Source organism: Micrasema longulum, unplaced genomic scaffold (assembly GCF_059751315.1).
Source record: "Micrasema longulum isolate JH-2025_06_02 unplaced genomic scaffold, ASM5975131v1 h1tg001611l, whole genome shotgun sequence".
Lineage (NCBI taxonomy): Eukaryota > Metazoa > Arthropoda > Insecta > Trichoptera > Brachycentridae > Micrasema > Micrasema longulum.
The window spans coordinates 1-20,514 of NW_028278792.1; the positions used below are offsets into that span (position 1 = coordinate 1).

The following is a 20,514-nucleotide window of genomic DNA, read 5'->3' on the forward strand; positions in this document are numbered from 1 at the left end:
TGTACATATTTATTATTATAATGTCTACTACTATGTTGGTCCAAATGTTGTGTGAGTTAATTAGACCCGTAGAAAAATATGTACAGTAAGCGTATATGTATGCAAAGACAGTGATATGGCGTTCAATTCTATCTGCCTACCCTTACGCGGAAACGACCTAAAGGTTTGTTCGTTTTTTTGTGAAAATTTTAAATGATGACGCTTTATAATGAATATTTTTGTCGCAGAAAACATAAAAACTAGCAACCCCTACAAATATTTTTGCCTAAACGACTTGTACGACATTTTTCGTGCACTTCAGAACAATCAACTGAGTTATTTTAGAAGCCGTAGAAGTATTGATTTTTCTTTCTTTCTAACTCAATTACAGCGCTAACATGCAACCACTTAGATATCCAAATAATCTGTGCGTTGCTTGAATCACCGTTCAAAAGTTAGCCCCATCTTGGGATTATTTCACAAAATGAATGCTGGCATTTCTATACCGGGCTTGCGTATAATGGTTCCAAATTTAGATATCTATTATTTATTTAGTTGTGCGAGTACTAAAGGGATAAGTAATTGAGAAACAAAAGAAGTGGAAGGAAAGGGTATACCACTATTGAAAACTCCGAATTAGTCCACACAAGAACCCAGAAGTAAAACCACCAGACAATGAAAATTATCTTCCAGATTTTCTTAATGAAGACTTTCGATTGAAATATGAAACACTGGTAATTACACTTAGAAAATAAAAATATTTTTGTTAAAATCATTATTCCGAAGACTACCTTCTCTCCTCTCCTCTCTCCTCTCTCTCTCTCTCTCTCCTCTCTCCTCTCTCCTCTCTCCTCTCTCTCTCCTCTCTCCTCTCTCCTCTCTCCTCTCTCCTCTCTCCTCTCTCCTCTCTCCTCTCTCCTCTCTCCTCTCTCTCTCTCCTCTCTCCTCTCTCCTCTCTCCTCTCTCCTCTCTCCTCTCTCCTCTCTCCTCTCTCCTCTCTCCTCTCTCCTCTCTCCTCTCTCCTCTCTCCTCTCTCCTCTCTCCTCTCTCCTCTCTCCTCTCTCCTCTCTCCTCTCTCCTCTCTCCTCTCTCCTCTCTCCTCTCTCCTCTCTCCTCTCTCCTCTCTCCTCTCTCCTCTCTCCTCTCTCCTCTCTCCTCTCTCCTCTCTCCTCTCTCCTCTCTCCTCTCTCCTCCTCTTATTTTACAAGAAATTAGTAATAATTTATAACATCTTCACCGTACACTGCGTAAATAACTGAAGCAGCTTTGGCAGCTTTATCTCCTCGATTTAACGCGAACAGAAGGAAGTGTCGAAGATGCTCATTTTCATCTTCTTGACATTCCATTTTGAAGGCTTGTAATTAAATAAAATAAAATATGTAACTCGAAAACAAACAACATCTTGTAGAAATTAATTATTTTTTAGTACTACGTATAACTTTAACCATTTTATTTTACTTTTAATGCTCATTTAAAATTATAAAAAAAACGAACACAACTTATGTCAACACCTAATACTATTTTTAAGTACAAAGGTACTGCAACCTTACGTTTTTTTCGAAAATGGATCTTTATAATACATCCATAATGATTATTATTGCGTATCAATCTCTACCGCTCTCATTTTAATATGATTATTCATACTCTTTTTTGGTAATACCTGTTATTAGCCCTAACATTTAGACGCCAATTCGTTCAATAACGAAAAATTCACACAAATGTCATTCCCAACTCGTAAATTTGTAAATTTTCCAGAAACGTCAATATTTCTGAACGAATTTCAATTTCGGTATACCTTGCATGACATGGTAGTTATGACGTACTCTTTACTTTCATGACGTGAGTGGCTTTGGGAATAAGATGTTATGTTTACGTGTTGCGATTTGGATGTAGAATTACTGTGTCAGTTTACTTAGTTTTGAAAAACTCCTGAGAAAAAACTCTTTTTCCGTCTTTATCGTTTTTTAAGAAAAACAACATTTTTGCTTTTATATTCCAGTGAACAACGTGTACAGCAAAGTTAAGGTAGCTTTTACTAGATAGCAATTTGGATTTTAAAAAAGAATGGAAATTCGGAAGGCTATACTGTCCTTGCAAAAAATATAGGAGAAATCATTAAAAGCAAATTAAAATATGTCCATTGCTTTTGTGAATATAGAAAAATACTTTGACAAAGTAGAATCGAAAATCCTCTTCCAATTAACAAAACAATTCATTGATACCGAGACTGCATAGGTTAGGTAACACTTATGGAACGGCTGCAGACATTCTATCCAATTCTTTATTATCTTATAAGTCCACAATATAAAAAAAAAAAATGCAAAAAAAAAGGCGAACGCGGGCACCTCGCCGAACGCTGGTCTTCAGCGTCCGACGGTGCAAGCTTCCGCCTTCGTTTATGTTCAATGCAATTTGGACACTTGGCAAATTTACCAAAGTTTCTTTGTAGCTGCTCGTCAAACTATTATTGACAATTCAATTTCATAAATTAAAAAAATACTTACTTGTTTATTTTTATCACCTTATACTTGTTTTTTATTTTTTACTATTATATCAAATTAAATTTTAGTATTGGCAAATACGCATTTCATAGATACATATTTTTATTTCTTCCCTTTTCGCGATAATATATGCTGGCTTGTTTATTAATTTTACTTTAATTTGACTTTCTTGCTTACCGTAACACTTTATTTACTGTGTTTGCTTTACAGAATTTATTTCATAAGCTTGGCATTTTTAGTTTATTTGCTTACTGTTTTTTCTTGCATACCTTTGTTATTATTGTTTTTTTTTTAACTTTGTAAAACTTTTTATTATATCCTTTCTAATTAATTTCACATATTTTTTCTGTATATTCCGTGTTTATTATTTAGTATGTTAGCATGTATTTTTTTGTAAATGCCTTTTAGGCGTTAATGAACAAAATAAATAAATAAAACGCTCTTTGAGGCGATGAAAAATGGTGTTAAATATGGAGACAGGATAATTATAACTACGCCATATAAAAATTAACTGCCGTCACTGTATATGGAATATGCAAAAAAGAAGCCAAAATAAAACAGGGAGTTAGACAGAAATGCTCGCTGTCCCCAGTACTCTGTTGGATTTACACGGTGCACGATAAATGAAATCAGGGAAAAATCTAGTAAAAACAATTGCGTCTCGAACATTAAGTTAGGAACATTTTTAAAGGGGTAATAGAGAAGTCTAAGCATCTACAGGACTTTGTCATTAGCTGGCTTAAGTGGCCACTTCACACACCATATATCATTCACCATTCTGACCATATTTGAACATCTGTATTCCTTCAATTTTTTCATCTGTTGGTGTTTGTGAAGTTAAAGAGCTGAAATAAAAAAATATCAGGCGTTGTCTAGTATGTTAGTGAAATAATTCAATTATATGAATCTCACCCGCATAAATTAAAGTTTTCGCTCTTTAGCTCCACAAACATCAACAGATGAAACAATTGAAGGATTATAGATGTTCAAATATGGGCATAGTGGTGAATGTTACACGGTGTGTAAACTGGCCACGTAAACCAGCCAATGACAGGTGATAAGCCTAGACATCTATGTTACCTTCTCTAAAATGTTCTTCATCTCTATTGTAATATGTTACTGTTATCAGCTCTTAGGGAGTTGAATCCAATCCTTGTCTACAAAAATTTGGACAAACTTAAAATATTGTCGGTTAAGTTAAGTATGTTATGTCTCATTTGCCCATTTACTTCTCCTTTTTTGAGAAAAAATTTCAAATCGAATTTTACAAGGTAAAATCCAAATGCCGCCTATACTATGCCTGCATAGCACCTCTCCACGGATGCGAATCGTGATACCTCAAAAGGGCCCAAAATAGCAAACATTTGAGTTTTGAGAATAGGTGCCTCAAAAGATAACGATGTACGGTGGATTTGCTTCGTAAATAATGTTGAAATAAGACAGTGGACGCAGCAACCTCAGTTGACAAATGCCATTAAGCAACGAAGATTTTTATTTCAATTTATTTCATATTTATTTATTCCTATATATGTACATTACAAAATGGAATATCTTAATTCATACATATAGAAATAATTAAAATAATTAGTTAAAATAAGGTATATATAAAAAAAACACATAAGTATACATAATAAATAAAAAATAAATAAAATAATATCCAGAGAATAACATGTAAAAAAGTAAGAGAATCTTGTAACGAAAAACTCTTTCTTAAAAAAAAAATTCTTCTGAACCCTCTCCACCATAAGAGAGAACTTCAACTCAAACGGTCCCCAAATCATCGAGCCACTATCGAATCTGCGTCGCACCAACGAATTATAAAGAATTCTCAGTACTTGCGTATTACCAAAAACCCTGGCAGTACGCAAGACGAATCCTAACATCTTATGATATGGCTGGCTGGGCCATATATTACGGGTGCCTCCCTAAAGCATTAACCAAGCTTGCTCACGAGTTGGCCGATGACAAAAAAGACCTCAAGAGATTTTGGTGATAGCACACCTTCCACTTAGAGAGCGGATATGTATTGAATTTCCGCTACCTACCGACGTCCTACGCAAGCAAAAGTTAGGTAGTTTGTAAAAACAGCAATTTCATTAGTAAACAACGATGGTTTTTGTTTTACTTTTGCAAGTTACTTTCCATGTCCAAACTCTAGCTGCAACATGGTGTGTCCATGTCGACTCCTAGACTAGGTAAATACTTTTATCTTAGTTTCCAACTCCTCTGCGTCGTCCCATGTCAGTTCTGCGTCTTCACTTGAACTGCAAACCAGCTGTCAGCAGTGGTCATCCACGACGTCACATCAAGAACCTTATTTAGTAGGCAAACCTGGTGAAAGTTCTCGGAAGGCATCCGCAGAATATGATCCAGCCAGTTAAATAGCGTTTGTCTCAAAAGTCAAGATTTTTTTTAAACCGAGTGTAACAGACGCGGCGGATCACTGGCTTCCATAGCAATCGCGCCAGTCACAAGAACTGTATACTATAGGTGCTGATGTCAATGCAGAGTGGCCGGGCGTAGGCGGGCCTCGGCCGACGAACAATAAGCTCCGGGGGAGGTATCGCTGCCTAGAGATCCCCTTGAGATCCCTTGCGGGATCGCTAGTGAGTAGCACTGGCGGCCGCAATCCTGAAGCAGGCAACCGGGTTGTAAGGCCGGTATCTCTCCGTCGGCGGGAACGGCGGGGTGTATTCCGCGAAGTAGCCAAGGGTCCAAATTATCCGGGGTCCAAAATCAAATCAAAAGAGTATCCGAGTTCCAAGTCCAGGGGTAGCGGTGGTCAAATATTCCAGGTGGCGGTGAGGTCCGGTTTGAAGCGAGGCAGGGAGACGAGGTGGAAAGTAAAAGCCCTTAGTAGCATGACAATTTGACTGATTTATTATTTGCCCGGCGGGGTTACATATACAATACATTTTGCCGTGCGGCGGCGATGCTAGGCCAATAGCGGGCGGTACTAGGTTGACCAATCACGCGGCGAGAGAGACAGCGAGCACATTCGCCCGCTCTATCGGTCTCTCTCGCACCACGTATAAGGACGCCCCCCTCCCGCTACCCGGCCGCAGTTCCCCACCGACCGCGCGGCGATCAACATTTAAACAGAATAATGAATAATATTCTCTAATACACAGTTAATAATTTTATAGGCAGTCAGTAATATTTTATTGAATCCTATTCTATATGATCTTCAGTATGGCGATGACCACCCCCGAAAGCGACAAATGTTAGTCTTTATTGGGGAGGTAGTACCTCGCATACACATACTGAAGTTCCTGATTAAATATATTGAAAGGCCCCAGGAAGGGCCGTCAAGTTGGCATATGCCTCGTTACGTCGGCAACACCGAGGCTTTGAGGGGGCCCGATGGATAGGGATGATACCTCTTCGTCTCCCTCGGTAATCTGCATAGAGTTTGTATTTCTTAGAAATAATTTAGTTAACTTTTCTCTTTGCGCTCCTGACAGATAGTCTCCCAGGACTCTATCTTTAACATGGATGGAGGGATTTTTGATCCCTTCAAGGATAATATCTCAAGTGTCATCACATCAAAGGTAGAAACATATACTCGGATTGTATTATTTTTACGGTTCTTAAAATTTATTTAACTCTTTGGTCCCTGAACATTGATTTAGCAGAGGTTTCGAACTTTTTATTTTTCAATTATATTGTAGCATTTTAATAAGATTTACACATTTTATTTAATGGTAAAAATGCAGTCCTCAATACTCTTCACACTCTAGACAATAAGTACCAAGACGTCGGTGATTAATTACATGTGAAATTTAGTACAAACAAGACGTACCTACCAGTTATTAATAATTTATTTTTTTATCATTTAGTATTTTTTTTTAAATACCTCTCTTTATAATTTTTTTATAACAGTTTATATTTTTATATAAATAAACTATTTACCTAAGTAATAGTTTCACATAAAAACGTACATTTTTTTATCGTTTAGTGTAATGGTTGACGCGTTCGCCTACCATGCTTAAGGTGCCAGGTTCTATTCCTGGCAGAGAATGGGTGAAATATTTGTTTTTAAGGTATTTTGCCCACTGCAATATTCTAACTAATATCTACTCGATTTTTACCTCAGAGCAGCCATTGAGTCGGAAACATTCGTCCGGGGTTCTGGTTCTATTTCACACAGACATTAAAGTTATTCATCTTTCCGGACACAGAAATTAAATAATCATGTCATATTACATACACCGCAGCTACTTGATATTTATAAGTACTCTTAATCTAAAATTTTCAGCTTATCAACTAATTGATTAGTAGAGATAATAATTTTATCGTTGTAATTTTGCAACTTCATTTTAAGGTAACAGGTATTTTCAACCAAAATTAACTTTTTATGTAATTTTGTTACCTAACATTGTGTGTGCTTGTCTTAATATTTTAACCAAACACTGATTTGATTCTCCTTTTTATAACTTTTCATAACATATGTCCTTTTACTTGTTCCAAACAATTAAATTAAATTATTTCACTAAAATCAGTGTTTGGTTGAAATGTTATGATTATAATAACATGGAGTTCTACACAATAAATAAAAATAAAAAATTGCCTTTATTCTCACATTAAGAGTAAGGTAAAAAGTAGTAAATATTTCAATATGTTCGTGAAAATTATTTGTAAAATGTCATTTTAATTTGTAGTCGAAAAAGACGACGATTAATACTTAAATCAACGAATTTATGAAGAAATGACCAGTTTTATCGCTTTCGCGACACGTAGTTGTATCTAATTGAAGTTTAAATTCATTCGGTAATCTAAATTAACTTTGGCAATTACTCCAGAAGAAGCAACATTAAAAAAATCATTTTGTTACGTTTTATTTGATATTAACCACCTCATGGTATGTTAGGTAGCATGTTAGACTATCATACATGAGATCTCGGGTTCGATTCTTGGATTCCTGTCTGCCAAAAATAAAATATATATTGGTGGTCAAAACCACTATCCTTCTCGCCACTTATGGCGTAATAGCTTTTACCTTATTTGCCCAATAAATTATCTAGAAACGCTGACATAATATTTATCAATTTATATTTTTAATATAATAATCAAACACTGATTCAAGTCTTTTAAACACTAAATTTAATTTTTACAATATAAAAACTAAAAAATATGTGACAATTGTTTCGCCTTGTTGGGACATTTTCAAACAAATGAGATGATTAAATGGATTGAAGGTCCTTATAAGCTACATAATTCTAGGTACTTAGGCAAAGAAATTAATTTTATTGAGTATGGCATGTACAGTAATCACTTTTGTGGGAAAAACCAATAGTTAAGGGCAAGGTTAAGTGTTTAATAGGTGATGAAGGATTTATGAGATGCCCGGAGAATCTTTGTGAACACCATATGCTCCAACTAGGTAGCGGATATGGAACGATGATGATGTTGGTAACTTTAGATTGGTCAACTATCAAATAATTAGTAAAAAGTTGGTGCACAACCGCTTTTTCGCTATTTAAATAAAATGTATTTGATGTTCAAACGTGTATCTTGGAATACGAGTATATTGGTCCGAAGAAAAAATAATTTATTCCGATTTTTCAATTTATTTGAAATTTTATTGTAAATTTTATTTTATTCGCATATTTTTTCTATACAATCTATAGGGACGTAATTGTACGCAAAAAACGTTTTTTTCCGAAATGGCGGCATGAGCGGTGGTCGCTCAAGGTCACAAACGAATGGTTTTACTGAGGGCCCTAAGTCCACTGATCCTGTTAAGTTTCAAAATATTAAAACCTCTTTTTATTTAAAAAAAGTGGAAAAAGGACAAACCAAATGACCTTGAATGTCCCATACTGAGTCCTTAAACAAAGCTACTCGTATTTGTTATATCTTCGAAAAATACAAATTAGTACGTCAAATTCGTTGTTTATGGAAAATCGCAATCTGAATAGAATCGAATGAAAATACCGCATCTCTAATTGTGAGATAATTAATATATCTTTTTTAAAAGTAAAAATATGGAGTTTTATTAAATAAATGCCAAATCACAAATCAATTGATTGATTTATATTAAAAACCATATTTGAATAAAACAACTGACCCAATCTGACCCCCACAACAAATTTTGATGTATTGGACCAAATGTAAGCTATCGCTCCCTTAACGATAAGAAGTGTGACAACATAGACTGTCTCATTAGATTTGCTAGATGAAATTCTGCCGGAGTTAGATTTTTATATTCTCCTTGCCATACTCAGGATGTCGCTTTCAACAGCAACATATCTTTTTACGTCAATCCACAGATTCTGCAAATAAAGTAAGCGGGCAAAAAAAAATCAATGGCTTTATATCAGAGCAACTTATTATCGAGATCAATGATGCCAAAATTCGATAGCAAATCTGATTTTAAGAAAATGCTTTTACCTAAATAACAATTTACAAAATATACAATGCACCACAATCGGTTGGTTGATTGGGTGGGGTGAGGGTGAAACTCGAATTGCAGCCACCTATTTGTGGAGAGTTCTGGGTCAAAATGAGCAAAGAGTATCAAAATTGAAACGATAAATACCCTTTTTATTATCGAATTTTCAAAAAGATAATTTTTTGCGTATCCTCAAGATATTTCTAAATATATTAAATTAGATGTTTTTAAAAAAAAAAAAAACTCACTTTACGGTACAAATTATGTAATTACTGATTTTTCAAAGTACTTTCTAATAATAAGCATGCTAATACGAATTTTTGTTACCATGTTTAAGTTCGATAATCAAAAAATAGCTGGATTTGACCTGGCTTTTTACAGACTTAAATCTAATCTTCCATTTTGCATTTTTTTCTAACGGTTTGTTTATAATCAATTTGATCTTTTTTACTGTCAAATATTCTTCACAATCTCAATGAATCGGGGTTTCATGCGAGGTATAATATACCTACCGCTTTAATCAAGGTTACAAAGGACATACGATGCTATAAGTACTAAGATGCTTACCATGATAACCTTACTCTACTACTTTCAATCCAGTTAGATTTTGATCTTTAGTTAGCTAGGCTCAAAACACTTAATATAATACAACCGTTGAAAGGATGGTTTGGATAGTATTTGCGATCTAGCAGACAACAACGAATCCAAATACCAGGTCACCAACCCGCATGGGTTTATATGGTCGCTGGAGAGAGAGTTTTATCATCATTCTCTTTTTCTGTTTATCAATCCGATAGCAAAATATCTAAAGTATTCGTATCATTTATATAAAAACGATTTACAAGTATATCTTTATTGCAGACATAAAAGCATCAGTGAAGCAATATAATCCATGTCCTATACATTAATAGCGTATCAATATTGACAAAGGAATACGGTTCACTTAAAAACCTATCTAAAACACAAAAATATGTTTGTAGTTAGCCAAAGATTGCTTAGTAAGTTAGACGTGTCTTATCTTACTCCCCTTAATGTCAATTGTACCTTTGCCTAATACAGGAAACTTAGTAGTTCCAATGGATGAACATCTTTGCTGGCAAGCATGAATGAACTCGGTGGTAAAATATTTTTCAGTCTACATTATCATAACAGGCTACAAAAATTCCCACGTATGAGTACCAAACGCTCACTTGTAAGGATTATCATTACCCATTTAAGATTACTCTGATGTTTTCATGACCAACTACTTACTAAACTTAAACGACTAAGGAATAGATACATGTGGTATATATTTGTGATTAAGAAATATTACAAAATGCCTGATTATCGTACGCAACTTAAAAAGCTCAATATTAGACAGCTGGGAGACTATCGAACCCCTTCTCTTTTGTTCATTATACTTTATAGTCCAAGCGCTTCCATAAATTCTAAAAAAATTCAACGCATAAAGGTTTATGGCTAACCTTTCGTTCTTATTCTTGAAGCGCACTCTTAATTCCCGTTCGCAATAACTTCCACCTTATTCCAAACTCATTTTATCCATGCGGCTTGACCGTGGAATCATCTCGTATCTACGATTAAATATATTTCTACTGTAACTCTGCCTATCACGCTTGAGAAAAACATTTCCTGTCTCGTCGTTTATTTAATTTCTTTTTCTCTTTCTTTATTCCCCTTTTTACTATTTTAAACTTGAATGAAATTGATTTTTATGTACACTAGTTATATATTTATAAATATATATTTAATTTGGTTTTTATTGTGTTGTCAACTTATGTTTTAAAACAAAACTTAAATAAATATCTAACACCTTTTATTTTATTGGTTGGTTGTAAAAAATGGCATTTGGCTTTAAGTCTGAAAATGATTGTAAAAATAGTTAAATATCTTCTTATGCATTTCTAACCACGAATATTTCCGTTTTTAAAATTAACTTTTTAAATTACAGACAACAATAAAATTTTAATAGCATTCTCAAGTAAATGAATGCCCGCAAATATTTAACGTCAACCGAATGGTTTTTTTTTTAAAAATATTTTGGTTAGTAAAATTATCAAGAAAATATTTTATTAATGTGATTAGAATAATTTAGTTGAATACACCACCTATTTATCGATTTGTGAATGATAAGATAACACGTTTATGTTTTATATCCACTGATGTTATAGATTTAAAGTTATTTAAACGAGCTTGGTAATCATTGTATTTTTTTCTTTCTTACAGGTGTGCGAGGACCGGGGTTGAAATATGCTGCACTCTGCATATCCGGTATTTGTGAAGTTTGTTAAAATTTAAGTAATAAACATGTGAGCCGTTAATTCAAAGCTAATGATGAATGATGAAATCGAACTAAGTGTTTTTAACGTGTGAATAATATAATGTGCAAAGTAAGAGTTCAAAACGTCTGAAGAAGTGGCGGGTGGTGGGGGGGCGCCAGCCCAGGGGCTGCGGAGGACGCAGCTCCTGCAACGCCACCCCAGCTCGTGGGAGCTCGAACCCGGGGACCAAACCCCGCCTGAGCTGGCTACGGCTCGCCGGCCACGCCATGAATACGAGCCACCCAAACAGGCTGAGAAGGCCGAAACTCTGTGCCAGACCGAGCTATCCAATCAGATGGACCCGCTTGGTCAGGGAGAGCTTTCCAGTCAGTCAGACCCACCTGGCAAGGTAAAGTCTTCCAGTCAGGGAGACCCACCCCAACATGAAGACCCTGCCAGTCAAGGGGACCCACCCGGACATGAAGAACCTGCAAGTCAGGGGGGCTCATTCGGACTTGGAGAACCTCCCAGTCAGGGGAGCCCACCTGGACATGAAGAACCTTCCAGTCAGGGGAGGTCACCAGGACATGAAGAGCCTTCCTGTCAGGAGGGCCCACCCGAGCAAGGCACGGACGCAATTCCAACCCAAAAGAAGACTGCTCGTCATGGCCCCAACCTGCCGAGGTTTCGTAGAATAGAGAGCGAGGCAGACCCGCTAGACCGAGAGAAGAGGAGAAGCGTGACTGAACAGAGCTTCGTCCTTCCCACAGAGAGACCGACCGAAAAAGCGCACCCGACCAATGAAACGTCTCAAATTTTTAATAGAATAGTATTAAATTTAAATAGAGATACATTTATCAATAAAGTTCTCAACTCAGATCAAAAATCGAGTTTCCCGTCTGAAGATGATCAATCTAAAGAGGGTAAAAGCTCAAGAACCTCACAAGTCACTTCTCCAGAAAGCAACTCTGGAGATAAAGACTTGAATCCTAAAATTTGGATTTCAAAATCAGTATCAAAACTTTTAGAAGACAAATCGAAATCTGTGATCCCAGCAGTTCCAGAAAAAAAGCGTTCTAAATCGCCGTCAGGTCTCTTTGAATTTGCTCAACGCCGCCTGCCAAAATGGGCAAGCTTTATTAAAAAAAGTGATGAAGATTCAGATAAAGTCACTGATCAATCTGATAACAAAGATAAAAAAAATACTTTCCATGCGATACCTTCAATATCATCTAAATCTGCAAGTGAAAAATCTGTTGAACCGACAAACAAATTGCATTCTCTTAAACCACATAAATCAGATGAAGATGAAGCAGAGATTCGACGTAAAGGAATTATTCGCAGAGTAGCTATTGATGATGATGAAAAAACTGAATACGACCGATTTTCTGCACCCGGCATATCGCGAGAACCCCGCAAATCACCAGAAAGTGGAGAGAGTCGAAGTCTTAAGTCATATTCCTTTTCATTCTTTAAAAGTAAAGATAAAAAGGACGGAAAAAATGAAATAAGGGTAAAATCTAAATTGAGTCAAAGCAGTTCTTTCAAATCCAAAGACTCTGATAAAAGTGAAAGTGGAACACCTTCTTTTAATATAGAATCTTCAGAAAGTTGGCACAAAAGAAATAAGCACGACCTAAAACATGCATCGTTTGAAGAAAAAACAAAATCTATAACTAAACAGAAATCGAAAGACAGTGGTGAACCAGTGAGGAAAAATTCAATTAATTTCGGAAATTTGAAAGAAAAGTACAATCGATGGTCGAGAGGTAGGAACGATGGAGGAAAAGCGGCTTCAGCTGAAACCTTAGAAGGCGCCATGGTGCAGAGAGAAGGTTATGTACAGGGTGAATTTTTGGCGGCTTCAATGAGAATATTTCTGGTTGTTTCTCCGCCCGTTAGCAGGACTCAGGTTAGACTTTTACGATATTTTACTGTATTTTCTTAGGCCAGCGGTTTTTTAATGTTATTTTGTTTTATTTTTAACTTGAGTTCAGGTGTTTCCTTTCTTGTTGTTTTCTTTCCATTCTGTTTTGAGTAGGTCTTCTTTTACATTTTTGCCATACTTACGCCTTTTTGTCAGTCGTCATCATTGTTTCCTTTCACACCTAATGAAGTTCAGGGAGGATAACTGTATATAACATTGGCGGCCTCCGTGGTGTAGTGGTCAAGACGCTTGATTCACGCACGGAAGGTTCCGGGTTCGATTCCCGGTGAGAACACAAACATTACAATGTGATTTTTTTCAAGCCTGGATGCTCTGTGATGTAATTCACCACTGTAATTAGGCCTCCTGGCCTGTTGTGGTGCAAAAAAAATGTAAAAACATACAATGGATAAAATTATGCACGCAAATTAAAAAATAATGCTTAGAAGTTTAAACATGAATGAGGAAGTTCAGTGCTACGGGAAACTAGGTATTTAAAAATCTTTCCTGCAAAAAAATAAGAGCATTAAATTGAACGGCAAAGTTTCTTAGATTTTAATGAAAACGAACTACATACTTTGAACGACGCCACTAGTTCTTTAGAATCAACAAATGTAAGAGAGTTATATTACAGATATCTGATTTACGGTAAGTCAAATGACCAATCAGCAAAACTCACGGAGAAGAAGGGGAAGAGAACGAGACGTCACACGCGGAGTATTAAAAAAAACAGAACTTTGAGAGATCATAGCACTTATTAAAATAAAATTTGGAAATTCAAAAAAGTAAAATTTGTATGGTTTAATGGTCTATTTACAAATAAAAAAAAAAAAAACACTGAACTTCCACACTGTGAACTTAAGTGATACACTAACTGCAGCGTATCTTGATCATTTTTGTTCACATGAAGATAAAATTATCGGTCTTACGCTTCACGTACAAGTCCAAAGACTTACATTTTAAGGTGGAGGTCAGTGCCATACAAGATCCTGACGTCCTGTGACATGTAAAGATCTATTGTGACAAATACTGTGGAATAAACACCTTTTTAAATAAATATTTTATATCAGCCATGTCAGAAATCGAACCCTGGACCTTTTGCATAGAAGGCAAACGCGCTAACCGTTTGACCACGAGGCGGACCATTCACATATATGATATATACACATATATGTATTTCAAAATCAGTTCTACCTTTTTTTATTCATGATATTCCAGTTTATAACAATTTAACACGAATATGAGCAAAAATGAATTCTATGTTTAAAATAAAATACATAATCAGATTTTGGAATTCAAGGATTTACTGACATGAGGAATTCTGAGATTCAAGATATTTGTCGACAGCTAGATTTTTGTGTTATATTTTTTATTTTACTGTGTGTCCAATCATTTTGGGACTTCTAGATTTTAAGACAAATCTTCAAAATTAACCTTTTAAAGGGCGTGTTAAATTTAAGTGATTCCGTTTTCGTTATTTCCCCTAATATAAATTAACCGGAAATAAGTTCTGCCGGTTTTGGTCTTCGAGTAATTTGGTGTTTTTCAAAGTGATTTTAATGGCCTTTTTTTTATTTCTTAAACAAATACGTGTAGGTTAGGGTATTTAAAGACAGCAAATTTTGCTTTGATTTTTTTATGTACAAGTATAATCGATTTGATGTTCCTAAAAGATTTTTACATGTTACCATTTATTTTTTACCTTATTCATATTCGCACTTTATGATATTTAGAGAAATGGATTCAAGTGGTAGTTGGTTTTCAGCCCTTAATGCACCCTACTCTTAAATGTGGAAACGGCAAAGATGACGACATTTTTATTTTAGCCAGATAGTAATTATTCTACTTATTGCAAAAGAAAGAGAAAACCATTTAAAAATGAAATATGGAAGTCTAAGCTAAGAATAACTTGTTTTATTTTGTATATTTTTTTAAGAAATCAGAATACAACATAACAAACGTATCAAAACAACAAGGAGGGAAAATAATTCAAAGGTATAAAGTGTCATTTTACTTTTATTAGAAAGAGCGGGAGAAAGAGAGAGTGAGAGAGCGGGTGGGAGGGAATTTGTTGCTGCATTTGTTATGTATTCAGGAATGTAAAAAAAATGTTTGTCTTGTCCGCCTAGGTTAAATATTTAAATGAATTTAAAAAAGTATATCTGGGCAGTCATTTTAAGCATTGAGTATTTTATGTTTAAACAAAAGGTGTGCGAGTGCTCGCCGTTTTTTTAAAAACGAAAATAGGTGGCACATATTATTGTTGCCGTATTTGGAGTTGAGATATTTTACGAACTTGCGTTTTATTTTATCTATATATATTTTATATTACGACCTGTCATTGGCTGGTTTAAGTGGCCACTTTACACAATATGAAATATGAAAAGGGGTTCAGAATCCAAAACATTTTTATATGTTTTTATCTAAATGTATTATGAATTGTGATTATGCAGTTAAAAATAAAATATTTTTTAAAGCAGTTTTTATTTCACGGTGAAAAATGAGATCGTATGTATCCTAAAGGAAAGATTGCCAAGAAAGGGGTTAATTAATAAATTTAATATATTTTTTATTTTTACACAGGCGAAAATATACTCTGCAATATTATATTATAATGCAATCTAAGAAAGTGTAATTTAATACTTGATGTAAAATCTAGTTAACCGAATTGATTTTTTACCCTCGAAAATAGACGTACCGTATTTGAAATTTATTGCTATTTATGTAAATTATTTAATAATAAAGTAGACTAAATAAACCTGCTTTCCTGAATTAATTTTAATGTCCCCTTCCGTACGACAAGAAATAATGATTTATTCCACCTGATGCTAGTCTGCACCTTTTCTTTTATTATAATTTTTCAAATTCTTGTTTTTTTTTATTCATGAATATATTTAACATGCCCCATTATTTATTTAAAAATAACTTAGAATAAAATGTCTTATATCACCTTAAGTGAAGTATATATTGATGCTTTAGAAGACAAGCGTGCTAAGTACAAAATCAATGAGTTTGGTCATTTTAACTTCAAATGAGCATATCGTACCAAATTTTTTTTTTCTTATCTTCTTGTTGTTGCATATTCATAATACGTGACATGAAAACAAAAACAAAAGAGCACCTAGTCAAACTTTAAACTGCTCTACTGAAAATCGCCATGTATGTATTTGTGTGAAATGTACACACAATAGTTACTTGTTTAAGGATTACCGTTGTTATGCAAATTATCACAAAGTTTTAATTAGTTATGGAGATAAGAAACTTTTAAGTTCATTTATTTTCGTATGAGAACTGAGCCATTGAAATATATTACTATTTACTGGACTACGTTGTTTTTATCAGGTCATAGTAAATTACATAATAATTCGTTTTTAGTATTGTTGATTCCAATTCATGCTGCTGCGGATATCCTAATCAATCTTCTGAACACATCCTGCGGTCTTGTCCCTTTCTTCCTCTCTACGATTACCGAATGGAGCTTCATGCTACTATCCGTGAGCCAGTAAGAGGTCCTATCGGACATATAGATCTGGTAGCTTCTAAGGCTTTTAAAAAGTTTTATAATCATTTTGGCGAATTTATCATGTCCAATTAACCTAATTCCACTTTTCTCAGTCCAATAAAGTGCATATTCTAAAAAGCTTCTGATTACATTATTTCAACACAAAGATGCTAAGGCTACCAAATTACAGAGAGCTCTTTCGGATAGCATTTTTCGTTCGGCAACGAGAAGTTTTTTCCTGTATGTGGGCACCGCCAAGGAAATTTATGTCCTCAGTCGCGGTGTGCGATATGAGACAATTTATATAAAAGAAAAGAATGTTAGTAAAATTAACATTAATAAAAGTATTGATAAGGATGGAATATATTTTTTTTAATAACATTTTGTATTTCAGTCCTTCAGGACCTTTGGCATTAATTTATTTTGAAATAAAAATACAAATTTAAGAGGTAAATATACCAATTTTAAACACACCATTTAAAAAAAATAAATTAAATGCCAATTTCAAAATTGTTATAATTGTTTGGTCGTGTTCTGCGATTTTGTATTCGAAAATCTGTACACAGTATACGTTCTCTATTTTGTTTTGTATCTCATCTTACAATATGTGAGTGGAAAGCCTTTTTTATATCTCACCAACGACGTTGTGCGTTGAGATTCGCTTTTCAAATATTGTCTCCAAAATCTTTTATTCAGATTTTCCCGCCTTTACTGTTCCTTTAGAAGGCTCATGGTTGCCAATTCATTATTAACATATTTTATGTGTTAGAAAAATGTCAAGAGATGAAAGTGAATTATTTATTTTGGGTGGTTTAAACACCGTTCGCTGCGATTAACGCTGAAAAATCAAAATATTTTTATGTTAATAAAATAATCGTATTTTTTTTATCAAGACATTAATATATTTTAAAAATAATATGTAATGTGCTTTGGGACTTATTATGGCTGCTAAAAGCAATATCTTCCAGCCAACCGAAAAAACAGTTTTGTGAAAAGTTGGTAAAAATTTGTACAATAACATAAATATTTTTTTTTTAAATGCAGCTGTTTTTTAACGCGCAAATAAAGCTCGTATTTATAAATTTATTCAGAAAATTACTTTTTTATTCAGAAAATTAAAATTACTAAGACAATAAGGAATGTGGATTTGGATAAGGAGCCTGGAAGAAAACAGAAGACATTTATCTTTAATTCACGTTTTTATTTTATTTAAATCTGCAGGTACAAAATTAAATGTACTTAGGCTAAGCAATATTTTCCAGCAAACCAAAAAAAACATAAATATGTATTTTAATACATATTTATGGAAATATGTATCTTTTGAGATACACACATACATATTTTTTAATAAAATAAAAACCTGAGTAATCAAAAATAACAGCTGTTTTTTAATTGGGAGATAAGGCTTGCACATATTAACATTAATAAAAATATAAGAAAAGAACGTATGTTATTCATATTAAATGATGAGGAATGTGGGATCAGATAGTGAGTTTGGAAGGAAAGAGAAAAAGGAACCCAGAAAAAAGAAGCGATAAAAATATATATTTGAGAAGAAAAATAAAAGCGGTAAAAACTCAGTGAGTTCAGGATTCTGGGGATGTATAATAATGTTTCAGGCGGCTAGAGTAGGTGCATTTTTTATATGAAGAGGTAGCTCATTCCAAAGTCTAGCAGTTGGACGGAAAAGTAATAACTGAAAAATGATGTACTATGTCGAAGAATGGAAAGTTTTCTCTTATAAAATGAGCGGAGCAAAAGACCATGATCAGAAAGGTAAATGAAGTTTTTAGCAAGATATTTTGGAGCGCAAGGATTGTGAAAAATATTATAAAGAAGTAAGAGAGATTAAAAGTTTATGCGCTCATAAAAATGAAGCGACTTTAGTTTGGAGCAAAAGGGTGATACATGATCATACTTTTTGAGATTGAAAATAAAGCGGATTCATTGATTTTGCAAATGCTCTAGACAATCTATGAGTTACGTATTCGCGTCAAAACAGAACAGACTGGGAAAGATTTTTTTTTATTGTGGTTGGAAGAGACTTCTGCAGTCTTTTCAGTGAATGGAGGGTGCGATGAAATTTCTTCCCAACCTCAGTAATCTGTTTGTGCCGCATTAAGTGCTGATCCATAATAATGCCAAGATATTTACCTGTTTTTGTGAAAGGAATCCCACTATGGTCAGTTGAAAAAAGAAAAAGGGAGATTTTTTCATGGCTACCAATTATAATCGTTTGAAATTTTTTTGGATTGATCAGTAAGCCAAAGGCTTAAGAGATAACATCTTTGGACCAATAAGAAATATAATTTAAATCATAGTTTAGCATTTTAATAGCATTACTGATATTTTACTTATCAGTATGCAAGTAAATCTGAAGGTCATCGGCACAAAGATGAAACGAACTGTCTAAATATGAAAATATTGAATTTATGAAGATGGAGAAAAAAAGTGGAGACAGTACACTACCTGGGGAACTCCTGTGCTAAGGTTATTTAATTAGATGCCTCGTTTGATAGGATCACGCTCTGACTTCTCTCATTTAAGAAAGAGGAAAAACATTTTAAGACTGGAAGTGAAAAATTTAGAGAACCGAGACGTGCAATAAGGATATCAAAATCAACAAAATTAAAAACGCTGCTAAAATCTATTAAAGTTAGAATTGCGACTTTCTTATCATTCATGACTTGTCTAATATCGTTTGTATATTTTGTAAAAACAGTCGTTGTACTGTGATCTGAGCGGAAGCCAGATTGGTAAGGATCAAGTAAGTTTTGGTTAATCAAATACACATTTATTTTATTGAATACTACTCTTTCTGTTGTTTAAGAAAGGATAGGAAGAACGGAGATCGGACGAAAGTCTGTCACTTGTGTGGGTAAAATAATTTTTGCCAGTGGGATGATATTAGCCATTTTCTATATTAAGGGGATGGATTGTAAAGCCAAATAGTAATCGATGATGTTAGTAATAATGGGTAGAATAGAGTCAATGATAAAGATAATCAAAGGAATACTAATTCCATCATATCCATAATATTTAGACTTTATAGAGAAAAGAACTTATTTGATAAAGAAGTTTATTTCTGTTTCCGTGACACAAATGAAAAAAAATGGTTAACAATCAGGTAGCAAGAGAGATTCTATTTGAGATAAGGTGGTCAATTTTAAAAGGCTATCAAGCTGGATAGGAGGTTTTAAAAAATGATTATTTGGGGCATTTAGATTAATAAAGTGTCTGAACCATTTTTAGATTAAAAAAATCCTAGTGTCTTTAAAAACTTCCAAGATTCTTAAGGACCAGCGTCAATTAAGGATCTCAGGCTACTGGTGGGAGGCGATATCCGAAGTGGTTTTCTAGAGATATTGTTAGAAACATACAGACTAAGCATTTCTATCATAAAAAATGGAAAGCTTCTGGCTGTCGCGATGATTATGAGATGTTTGGGTGTTACAGATCTGTCGTAAGACGTAGCATTCGATTGGCGTACCGGGAGTTCATTTCCAACATGGAAAGCAACATTCTTCATGATCCTAATACCTTTTGGGACTATATAAGGTCACAAAAGGCGGATGGTGGGAATGTTGACTCCATGACATGGGGTGAAAAATTGGTTCGAGGTGCAAACATAGCTGAGGCGTTTGCAGGTCATTTTAAAACAGTATATAGCAATGAACCTCCGCTTCTAGATGTGAATATTGCTAAGCAATGTTCACAGACCGGTGCACAGTTTATTGATGTTCAAAATATCAATGAGAAGGATGTGGCCGACACTTTCAAAAAATTAAGTAATACTAATTCTCTCGGACCAGATTTTATTCTGACATTCTTCCTAAAAGGTTGTGTGGAACTGATCAAAAAACCCCTCTGTTTTTTGTATAATCTTTCTTTTAATACGGGGGTCTTCCCAGAAACATGGAAGACGTCAAAAGAAACACCTATACATAAGAGTG

General features: G+C 34.3%; 1 protein-coding gene across 2 annotated transcripts in view; it reads left to right on the plus strand.

Moving 5' to 3' along the window:
* Window positions 1-11,102: 11,102 nt before the first annotated feature.
* Window positions 11,103-20,514, plus strand: part of LOC148274653 (uncharacterized) — a 246,872-nt gene continuing 237,460 nt past the window's right edge. For both annotated transcript variants that reach the window (XM_088236825.1, XM_088236826.1), the window contains exon 1: window positions 11,103-13,044. In XM_088236825.1, the coding sequence (XP_088092951.1) occupies window positions 11,488-13,044 (1,557 nt within the window). In that variant the 5' untranslated portion in view covers window positions 11,103-11,487. The remainder of the gene's footprint in view (window positions 13,045-20,514) is intronic.